This window comes from Anabrus simplex, chromosome 2 (assembly GCF_040414725.1).
Source record: "Anabrus simplex isolate iqAnaSimp1 chromosome 2, ASM4041472v1, whole genome shotgun sequence".
Taxonomy (NCBI): domain Eukaryota; kingdom Metazoa; phylum Arthropoda; class Insecta; order Orthoptera; family Tettigoniidae; genus Anabrus; species Anabrus simplex.
The window spans coordinates 311185338-311197363 of NC_090266.1; the positions used below are offsets into that span (position 1 = coordinate 311185338).

The 12026-nt window shown below is 39.6% G+C and overlaps 1 protein-coding gene across 5 annotated transcripts in view; it reads right to left on the reverse strand.

Annotated features, from left to right (window-relative positions):
• Pur-alpha (Purine-rich binding protein-alpha) overlaps positions 1 to 12026 on the reverse strand; it is an 876587-nt gene that overhangs the window by 76811 nt on the left and 787750 nt on the right. For 3 of the 5 annotated variants that reach the window (XM_067140631.2, XM_067140630.2, XM_067140634.2), the window contains one exon: positions 3010 to 3258. In XM_067140631.2, the coding sequence (XP_066996732.1) occupies positions 3010 to 3258 (249 nt within the window). The remainder of the gene's footprint in view (positions 1 to 3009; positions 3259 to 12026) is intronic. The other 2 variants (XM_067140633.2, XM_067140632.2) reach the window with 1 other exon arrangement.

The window sequence follows — 12026 nt, forward strand, 5'->3', positions numbered from 1 at the left end:
TTAGCTCCGTAAACTAAATTATTCATCCCTCCACAGCCGTTTGGCGTACAAAGTTGTAATTTTACGAGAAGGGTCTTCTTTTATGTCCTGGTGTAAAATATTGTATACTTCAAACATATTCCCCCTAAGAGGTTTAGATTGTAGTTGACTTAAAAACACAATATCCATTCTTCCCAAACCATTTCAGGCAAGAACAAAACTTTTGTTTATAAATGTTAATAAATATTTCAGAACATTTACCCATTACAGTTCGACATACAAAATCAAAATTTTACAGGTTCTAGATGAAAAATCAGATATGGTTTAAAATATTCTAATTCTTCCGCACAGGGTTCAAGTCAGTGGTAGATCATAAAATAAGTAATCATTCCCCCAAAATCATTTGACGTACAAACTGAGGACGTTTTTTACACGCTCAGCTGACAGTGGACTCTCAAAAATGTACAACTTTGAATAATTACTTTCGCTTTAAAGCCGTAGCGAATGCTTTCCCAAAGCTTACATGCAATGCATGTCAAACTGACTGGCCTGCAATTTTTAGCTTTATGTCTATCACCCCTTCCTTTATATACAGGGACTACTATAGCAACTCTCCATTCATTTGGTATAGCTCCTTCATGCAAACAATAATCAAATTAGTACTTCAGATATAGTACAATATCTCAACTCTCTGTCTTTAGCATATCCCCAGAAATATTATCAATTCCAGCTGCTTTTCTAAGTTTTCAACTTTTGTATCTTATTGTAAATGTTGTTATCATAGGTAAATTTTAACACTTCTTTAGTATTAGTCACCTCCTCCATCTGGACATTATACTTGTAACCAACAATCTTTATATACTGCTGACTGAATACTTCTGCCTTTTGAAGATCCTCACACACACATTCCCCTTGTTCATTAACCCTGCACAGGGCGCATCACGGTCTTTTAGACCGGGTTTAGAGATAAATTTTATAGTTCTTAACGTAGCGGGCCGCTAGCTTCCATCCCCTCAGTACCTTACATTGGATCTGTCCACTATCAGTGTGCGTAACAATTCACCCCTCATGGTCCCCAGTTTCAGCCTAAGTGCATTGCTTTACGGACCCGGTCTAAAACTCCTGGCACGCCCCATGACGTATGCTTGTTTATGAGTTAAGTTTTACTTTATTTTTTCTGTTAATATACCAAGAATGTGTCAATTTTGTTTTATTTTCATGTAAAATAGTGCCTTTGTATATATAGTGAAGTCCAATGCATCATGGATAGAAACAGGGAAAGAGAAATCAAAAGACTTATAAAGAGCATTACTCAGTTTCACACACAAGCAACCGTTGGCCAATGACTTTGTTTTTTATTATCTTGAACATTACCGAATTAATTGGTATATTATTTACAAGCATGTGGAAGGTAACTTAACATTCAAAGGCATATTTATTTGAAAGAACTGAACCAACAGCTGTGCGCGAGATACTTGCAAGAACGTTATTCAAACTCTCCCAACGGGCTAAAAATGGATCATTCGATAATATTAGGACTGTCTGAAGAAGAGCAGCCCTCTGCAGCTCCACAAGAACTAGGAGGGCCTGGAAGATGTGCCTACATTAATAGGGGAAAAAAAATGCAACAGAAAAACCTAGATGTCGTGTATGCCAGTGACTTATCTACAAAGAACACTCGGCAGCGACTTGTGTTCGGTGCAGTACAGAAAGTCAAGAATCTAGTGATGACGCAGAATGAACGTCAGTTGTTTAATGTCCAATGTTTGTTTTGTCAAAATACCTTTGAACATTAATTACAAGTTTGTGCAAAATTATTTACTAGATCTGTAACATTAAAAAATTTTTTGCTTGATTTGTGCTATTTTTTCACGACACGGTTAAAACACCGTGCGCGCCTCCTCACGGGATTATTCTTACATGCCCTCTCCAGGGTTAATCATACCTGGAATGTCCTTCTTGGAACCTGTTTCTGCCTTAAAGTTTCCATTTTTCATTAAAATTTGTATGACTGCCAATAATGCATGCTATCATGTTATCCTTAACTGACTCTGACGCTAGATTCGATTTCTTAGTAAGTTCCTTCCTTCCTTGATCTAAGAATGTTAAGTCACAATCTTCCTCCCTGTATATCAATTATTAATTCTGAGCAAAAATTACTTCACAGTCCACAGAAATATAAGCAGATCAGTATCAAAATAAGGACTACAACCATCACCCCAAGCAGTAACAATTGGTACAGGGTCAGTGTTACGATATCATGACCCATATTGTTTCGTTTTCGTGACTAATCTTCTGCCTCTCATATAAGATAGCTCCTCGGCTTGTCTCATGAGACAGAGTGAAGCCCATTCCAAGCCTCGGTCCAGAATCAACATTTTTGAATTGATTGGGAATCAAATCTGGGGCCTCTGAGTAAGAAGCACCACGAGGCTGGCACCAACCACCTGGAGCACAATATAAAATTAAAAGAAACTGATGTCCTGGCTACCAGCTGTTAGTTTCATATTCATATACAGGGAAGAGTGGGAATTCACATATGGACCAACATAACAACTGCAGGCTGCTGCAGAGAGAAACGTCAACATTAACAGACATGCAATCTCAACCTAATAGCCAAGAAGATAACATTTTTCTATTCGCTGCCGCTCATGCATGCCAAAATAATCAGAAGTCTCTAGCTATAGTGTATGGTGAATCAATGATGAATATATCACTGTTACTAAGTCCTATAGTTAAGTAAGAAAGAAAAAAGAAGAATAATAGTGAGGAGGCCTGTCAGTGTTCCAGTAAATGTGATGTTAACAGTATCAAAGGTTGTTAAAACGGTTTACCATATTTGAGAGAACTTTGTAACACATGTAGAAAGGACACAATGGTTCATGCAAGAGGAACATTACTAATCCCTCCCTCACACAACCTGTAGCGAGATAATCCCTGGTAAATTCAGTCCACAAGCAGTTTTCCACCTTCCCTGGGTGCTTGGCTTGATCTCTTTTAGGTCTAAGAAATAAATAAGAAAAGACATACGTGACTAAATTCTGCACTCACTTCGGAGATCCTCATGTAGATACCACGATTGTTCTGACCAATATCGAAGTAAAAGTTCTTGTTTTCCACTCTCATATGTCTTCCCTCTGGCAGTTCCCCTTTGAAACCTCCATCATCTGTTCCAAATTCTTCTAGTAAATCTGTTAGTGCATCTCGAAATTCAATCATTCCTTGCGCAGGGATGGCTATTTGTGAACGTGGTCCTCCACGGGTTATGGTTTGGGAAACCTGAAATAAACACCAAAATTAACTGTAACTGTAGAGTGAATTACATTCAAAGTCTACACAATAACACTTAGTGACAGCTTTACATTTTGACCAAGAATTTTGGTCACTTCCAACAGAAATATGTTAATAATTACACTGGCAAAATTCAAAAGCATTGCTCCCTGGATGTATCTGTATTTATGGATGAAAGAAATATGCAACCACATGAGAAGATAATTACAAGAAAAAATTCTGTTGATATATCTAATATATACAGTTGTTTATGGAGTTTGGTACATAGATTTTAGGTAAAAGGCATGAATATTATGATTCAACTAAAGAAGTGTTTCAAATTACAATATCAATACAATACAGAGAATAAATAAATAAATAAATAAATAAATAAATAAATAAATAAATAAATAAATAAATAAATAAATAAATAAATAAATAAATACCTTTATTACAAAAACTGTGGAACAATGAACTTCGATAACAAAGAATACCGTAGCAGACAGAATATACAGAATTATTATTATGTACTGTAATGAATTTCCTGCTAAGTCTTGCTGGTGATGCAAACATGCACGCACGCAAGCAAACACGCACGCGCGCGCTCACACACACACATGCGCAAAATCCTAAGATTACATCAACTGGCTAATAGCACATTTGCTAAAGCCAAGAAAACATTTCAGGTGAATTTGTCAGTACTGGCATATTACAGTATTCAGATATTCAGATATTGTAACGTATATAAGTAAACAAAACAACTGGCAGCACCGTTTAATCTAAGATTTATTAAAAAATACTAATTATACATGGCTCATGGTGTGGGTTACTGCAGTCACGTCCTAGTTCATGAACCATGGGTAATGGCCGAGTGGCCTAGTAAATGGTCCCGAGAGTCAGAATACAAGCTGGTATGGAATGGGAGCGGGCATCTCGGATATATTCTGCGTTATAGACCTCCTTGTGCTCCGGTGGCTAGGATTATACACCTGTCGTCCCTAACCTGTTAAGAGGAGAGATGCTCAATGGCACTATGTGCAAGTAGGGTAGCATCCTGCTTCGAAGAAATTACCAAGCTCAAAACATTTTAACCCTTTCACTCTGACATAGCGAGTATGGTTGCGTGACCCTCTGGACGCGAGCAGCAAGTGGCTCACCGAGCCTGCTATACGGGATACTTGTCTCGCTCCGCTCTCCCGTCCGCAGTCAGCTCGTGACGTGAGGAGAGAAGAGGATAGGCAGAGTGTTTTTTGCTATTTGCTTTACGTCGCACTGACACATATGTCTTATGGTGACAAAATAGGAAAGGCCTAGGAATGGGAAGAAGTCGGCCGTGGCCTTAATTAAGGTACAGCCCCAGCATTTGCCTGGGGTGAAAATAGGAAACCACTGAAAACCCTCTTCAGGGCTGCCGACAGTGGGGTTCGAACACACTATCTCCCGATTACTGGATACTGGCCGCACTTAAGCAACTGCAGCTATCGAGCTCGGTCAGGCAGAGCTTAAAAGTGTTTTATCTGTAATGCATATTCGGTGAAATGCTTATGAATATAGTTCTAGCACTTATCATCCTCCTCATACAGAAGAGTTACGATATGCATGTTAAAAACAGCTGAAAGAAACTTAACATGCCAGCATTGTCCACTAAACGTTTTAATCCGGAATTAGCAACGTCAAATTTACGTTTCTTCAGATTCACGTTCTGCTTTTTCCAATTTAGTTTTCTGCTTGGTGGTTCAGGCACCTGATCTTCATCCTCACTACCTTCATCTTCAGTTGAATCATCAAAGCAGGCCGACATTTTAGACAACAAAGCAGTAACTGGAGTAGAAAACGTGCCTTAAGTAGGTGTGATTACAGTCGTTCCGTCACCAGAAACAGATGACAAATCACTATCATCGTCATCTTCTTCAAAGTCACTACCAGTATGAGGGCAAGAGATTCCTCCGCAGTATATCTTTCCTCCGTCATCAGGCCTTTCACAGTTTCAAAGCAATTGAAAGATAAGTCAAGAAACAAGCATGTCAGCACAGGGGAGCAACTAGGCGCGAAGTGAGTAGCATACCGGACACATTGCTTTCGTCTTCGAACTGGTTACTCCTGTCATCTGGTGATCATAGCTGTAGCTATTATAGACTCCCAAGACATCAACGAGAGACCTCCAAGGCCGAACTTCCACAGCAGTCTATCATAGAGAAACGAAAAACAGGCGAAAGACACGCGACTTCTAGAGCAGTTGACCGGCTATGAAGCACGGCTCCATCATGACTGCTACAGCAGTCCACCGGGTGCGCGGCACTGCTCCCTCTCGACTGCTACAGCAGTCACCTGTAGTGAAAGGGTTAAGCAAGCCTCAAACCTATGGGAGTAAGAGAGTCACAATTCCATTAACAGGTGAGAGACTCTTTCAAAAGAACTTGGTGAAGAAAATGGTATTTGATGGGGAGCGATCTGTATTAATGGGGCTTATGGAAGGAAGGAAGGAAGAAAGAAAGAAAGAAAGAAAGAAAGAAAGGAAGTAGAACTGGCTAAGTCAGCAAAGAGGATGCATTTGGATGTGCTAGGAGTTAATGTTATTCGGGTGAGGGGAGATAATGAGGAAGATGTTATGTTTTTTGTATGCCACTAACTACATTTATAGTTTTCGGAGAATGCCAAGATGCTGGAATTTAGTCCTGCAGGAGTTCTTTTACTAGTCAATAAATCTACCCACATGAGGCCGACGTATTTGAGCTTCAAATACCACTGGACTGAGCCAAGATCAAACCTGACAAGTTGGGAGCAGCAGGCCAGCATCTCAACCGACTGAGGCACTCAGCCCGGCTGACAAGGAGGAGATAGGGGGTTAGAAAGGGTTCTTGATGGCTGCTAAAAAAGAAAGGGTAGAGTGTGGGGAGGACTGTTCATCAGGGATACTATTGCATGCAGCACAGTTTCTGTTAGACATGTAAATGAGCGAATTATGTGGGTAGATTTGGCAGTTGGAGGAATTAGGATGAGAATTATCTCAGTACATTCATCATGACATCATAGTCAGGGTCAACAGCAAGGATTGGATAGTGTTAAGGAGTGATTTCAGTGCAAGAGTTGGAAATAGAATTGAATTCGCAGTTATGCTTTTTGCTAGTTGCTTTACGTCGCACCGACACAGATAGGTCTTATGGCGGCAATGGGACAGGGAAGGGCTAGGAGTGGGAAGGAAGCGGCCGTGGCCTTAATTAAGGTACAGCCCCAGCATTTGCCTGGTGTGAAAATGGGAAACCACTGAAAACCATTTTCAGGGCTGCCGACAGCGGGGTTCGAACCTACTATCTTCCGAATACTGGATACTGGCCGCACTTAAGCAACTGCAGCGATCGAGCTCGGTGAATTCGCAGTTATGAAGAAATTCTTGAAGCATAAGGCTATTCACTGCTATACATGGGAGGGTAGGGGCACCAGATCCAAAACAGACTATCATAACCAAATTTGAATTCAAAAAATCAGTTAGGAATGTGAAAGTCAAATCTGTCTGCAGACATATAAGAGTAGAAAGTCTCCATGATGAGGAAATTAGACAGAACTACATGGATATGATCAGTGAACAGTTCCAAACAATATACAGTAGGCAGGTTCAGGATACAGAAAGAGAATGGGTGGCATACCGGGATGCTGTAGTAGAAACAGCAAGGGAATGCCTAGGAACAACTGTGTGTAAAGATGAGAAAACGCGAACATCTTGGTGGAACAATTAAGTGAGAGCAGCTTGTAAACATTAAAGGAAAGCATATCAGAAATGGCTCCAAACAAGGACTGATGCAAACAGGGAATTGTATGCAGATGAAAGAAACTGAGCAAAAGAAATAATTGTTGAATCCAAGAAGAATTCATGGGAAGATTTTGGTAATAACCTGGAAAGGCTAGGATAAATAGCATGCAAACCTTGCTGAACAGTAATAAAGAATCTTAGAAAGGGAGGAAAAAAGGAAATGAATAGTCTTTTGGGTAAATCAGGCAAACTCATAGTTGATCCGAAGAAATCACTCGACAGGTGGAAGTAAAAGGAAATCCTTGTGGTGATGTCTTGAACCACCAAGCTCATGGGAAGGATGGTAAATAAACTTCACTGTCAAAAAGCAGCAGTAATAGATGAAATATGAGCTGAAATGGTGAAATATAACGGGAAGGCAGGGATGAAATGGCTTAATAAATTATTGGGATTAATATGGAATGTTAATAAGCTACCTTTTGATCGGACGAAAGCAGTAATTGCACCTATCTATAAGCAAGGGAACAGGAAGGATTGCAACAACCATTAAGGTATTTCATTGGTCAGTATACATGCAAGGTGTCCACTGGCATTTTGGTAGGGAGGGTGTGATCAGTCGTTGGGAGCAAGTTGGATGAAAACCCGTGTGGCTTCAGACCACAGAGGGGCTGTAAGGATCAGATCTTCAGTATGCGCCAAGTAATTGAAAAATGTTACATAGATATATGAGCTTTCTATATGTGGAACCAAGTGTTCGTGCAGTCATTCTTTGGAGAGTCTCTCCATCCAGCTGCTGTGAAGGAGCGTCGTGTCTGGTGCAGGGTGAGATCGACAAGGGACAGTAAACGAAGGTTGTTTTGTAGATCTAGAGAAGGCATATGACAGAGTACCAAGGGAAAAGGTTTTTGCCATAATGGTGAATTATGGGATTAAGGACAGATTATTAAAAGCAATAAAAGGATTTTGTGTTGACAATTTGGCTTGCAGTGAGAATGAGTTCTAGGTTCAAGATGCTAACAGGGATTTGGCAAGGCTGGAAGCTTTCACCTTTATATTCATAGTTTATATGGATGATCTACTGAAAGGTATAATGTGGTAGTGAGGGATTCAGTTAGGTGGAAATATAGTAAACAGTCTGGCCTATACCAATGCCTGCTGTCTAATTTCTTCAAAGCTGGAAACAGGTGCAATGAGAATGATAGGAAAATTAGCCTTTCCAAGACTAAAGTGATGTCAGCAAGTAAGAAACCTAAGAGAACTGAATGTTAGGTTGATATTACAAAGCTAGAACAAGTGGATAATTTCAAGTATTTATGATGTATATTCTCACAGGATGGTAGTATATTAAGAAAGATTGAATCAAGGTGAAGCAAAGCAAATGCAGCGAGTTCACAGTAGCGATCAACATAATTTTGTAAGAAGAAAGTCAGCTCCCAATCAAAACTAACTTTACACCAAGTCTGTTTTCAAACCAACTTGTTTTACAGGAGTCAAAGCTGTGGGGGTTCAGGATATCTTATTGTTATTGATAAGTTACAAGTAAATGTTATGAAAGTAGAGAGAATGATCGCTGGTACAAACAGGTGGGATAAATGGCAGCAGGATACACTTTTATTCTCCGTCCTGCGGAGTAGGGAAAATATTAGTAATCCACCATCTGTAAAGATCACATAACCGCATTTCAGTTGAGAATTGTAGTGTAGATACAGTATATTACATAGTATCTTGCCTGTTAAATTTGTGTGTATTTTTGTGCAAACGGCAGGTTTCATTTCTGTTACAGCATAGTAGGACAAAGTAGTACTAATATTAATCTGTATACGTGTTTAACTTTGTTGGTAATCTTTGAGTACCGTACCTACCAGTAGTTCTTGCGAATATCTAAATTTAGGCCTAATTGGAATTTTCATTTCTATTTGTGCTTAGTAAGAAGTTAGTATACGTCCGAACGTAGTTTAAACATTATTGTAGTGTAGTATAGTAACTTATTAGAAATTAGAGTGCCTATTCTATAATTTTGAGTAGTTTTGCGAATTTCGAACTTTAATGGTAATTTTCTTTTCTGTTTTTTCTTGGTAATAACCTGTTGTAATTAGAATACATCTGAACGTAGTTTAAAATTATTGTAGTGTATTGTAGTATCTGTACTTAGTCTGAATGCAGTTTAAAATGATCGTAGTGTATTATAGCATCTTATTAGAAAGTAGTGTGTTTATTCTATTACTGTGAAATATTTGTATAGTATAGTACCATTTCTGTAGTATCTGTAGTAACTCTCTTACTAAAATTCTGTTGTTGTAATTAGGGTAGACTTAACTGCAGTTAAGAATTGTGTAATTCTTGTGTATTATTCTCTGTTTCCAGTAAACAGCAATTTTCATCGTGTTAGCATGTTATAGGAATAAAAATAGTACAATTAAGTAGTATTGTAGTGTAGCAGTAGCCTATATTAAATAACTTACTGTCGTGTGTTCTTTGTGAACTAACCTAGACAATATTTCTTTCCTTTCATTTTTATTTTGCACAGAATAAGTTATCTTATTTTTCCTTTTCTTTTCATTATTTAGCAAAAAAAAAAATGCCTAAGCAGTGCGAGTGTAGGAACTGTGGGTGTGGCCAGGCATTAAGGAGTATGAGGGAGGAGTTGGAGAGCTTGAGGGAGATAATTAGGATACTCTCAGAGGACAGGAAGGAAAGTAGGCCTCCAAACAATGTACAAGATACAGTAGGTGAAATAGAGGGATTGGAAGGAAATGGGGGAACTGTGGAAGACAGGTGGTCTAATGTTTTAAGGGGAAGGAGATTGCAGGCTAAGGGCTCCATTCAGGATCAAAATTCAGGACAGGTGTCGGTGAGAAATCGGTACGAGTCACTGCAGGTAGAACAACCGAGAGAAGGTGAGGAACAGGGAACTGTTGCCGAGAAGTTTGGAAGTAGGAGAAAGGGAAGAGGTAGGAAAGGGAAATGTGGAGTAGTGGACAGGAAAAGACCGGTGGAACAGGGTCATGGGATGGAGAAAAGGGAGGAGGAAGTAGCTTCTGCAGCTGTCAGGAAAGATAGGACTGACCAGGAGGGGAGGGGATCAAATGAGGTGGGTAGGGTTGAGGCTCTGGTCATGGGGGATTCTATCGTTAGACATGTCGCGAAAGTGTGTGGAGGAAAGGGTACCAGGGTAGAGTGTTATCCAGGAATTAGGTTAAGACAGATGTTGAAGAAAGTAGAAGAGAAGGAGGAGGGAAAGGAGAAAGTGGTAGTGTTTCATGTTGGTACTAACAACGTAAGACAAGCAGGTATAAGTACCAACATAGTCGGGGATCTGTGGGATCTGGTAAATGCAGCACGGATGAAGTTTAAGGAAGCGGAGATTGTTATCAGTGGAATACTGTGTAGGAGGGATACTGACTGGAAGGTGATTGGGGATTTAAATGAGACTATGGAGTGGGTATGTGGGGAACTGGGAGTGAAATTTCTAGATCCTAATAGGTGGGTACGAGATAGGGATCTGCGCTCAGATGGCCTTCACTTAAACCGCAGTGGTATATATAAGTTAGGAAATTTGTTTAGAAGGGTTATAGGGAGGTACATTAAGGGAAACAGGGTGCGCTAGGCAGCGGTGTTAAGGGAACAGGGAACTGGAAATCAAGTAGGGATGACATAAAACTGTTAGTGCTCAACTGTAGAAGTATTGTAAAGAAAGGAATAGAATTAAGTAATTTAATAGATATATACTTACCAGATATTGTAATAGGAGTTGAATCATGGCTGAAAAATGATATAATGGATGCAGAAATTTTCTAACGGAACTGGAGGGTGTATCCTAGAGATAGGATAGGAAAGGTAGGAGGGGGAGTATTCATTCTTGTGAAAGAAGAATTTGTAAGCTACAAAAAAGTTAAAGATGACCAGCACGAAATTCTAGGGGTAAGGCTCATTTCTGAAGATAATAGGCAACTAGATGTCTTTGGAGTGTACAGACGAGGAAAGGGTAGCGCAGATGCTGATTCAGAATTATTTGATAAGATAATCAGCTATGTGGGAAACGATAAGGAAAGGAACGTGATCGTAGCGGGTGATCTCAATTGACCAAATGTCAATTCGGAAGGTAATGTGAATGACAGGAAGCATGACCAACAAATGGCAAATAAGTTAATATGGGAAGAGCACCTGATTCAGAAAGTGATGGAACCAACCAGAAGGAAGAATATTCTGGATGTGGTGCTGGTTAAACCAGATGAGATCTATAGAGAAACCGAAGTAATAGATGGTATTAGTGATCACGAAGCTGTTCTTGTGGTAATTAAAAATAAATGTGAAAGAAAGGAAGAGATTCAAATTAGGACTGTTAGGCAGTACCATATGGCTGATAAAACAGGCATGAGGGAGTTTTTAATAAGCAACTATGATCGCTGGAAAACAGTAAATAAAAATGTAAACAGACTCTGGGATGGGTTTAAAGCAATTGTTGAGGAATGTGAAAATAGGTTTGTACCTTTAAAGGTGGTAAGGAATGGTAAAGATCCACCATATTATAACAGGGAAGTAAAGAGACTAAGAAGGAGGTGCAGGTTGGAAAGAAATAGAGTTAGAAATGGCTGTGGAAGTAAGGAGAAATTGAAGGAACTTACTAGGAAATTGAATCTAGCAAAGAAGTCAGATAAGGATAACATGATGGCAAGCATAACTGGTGGCCACACTAATTTCAGTGAAAAATGGAAGAGTATGTATAGGTACTTTAAGGTAGAAACAGGTTCCAAGAAGGACATTCCAGAAATAATTAATGAACAAGGGGAGTGTGTAAGCAAGGATCTTCAAAAGGCAGAAGTATTCAGTCAGCAGTATGAAAAGATTTTTGGTTACAAGGATAATGTCTAGATCAGGGCCTCTCAAACGCCCAAACTCTCACGCGTGCAGAGCGAGGTGCATAGGCTCTGTGCACTGTGCATAGGTACGCTTCGCCTCAACTCGGCTTGACTCGGATGGTGTAGTGTGCTGAGAGCGACGAAGCGTTTGATGGTAGACGACGTGTTTA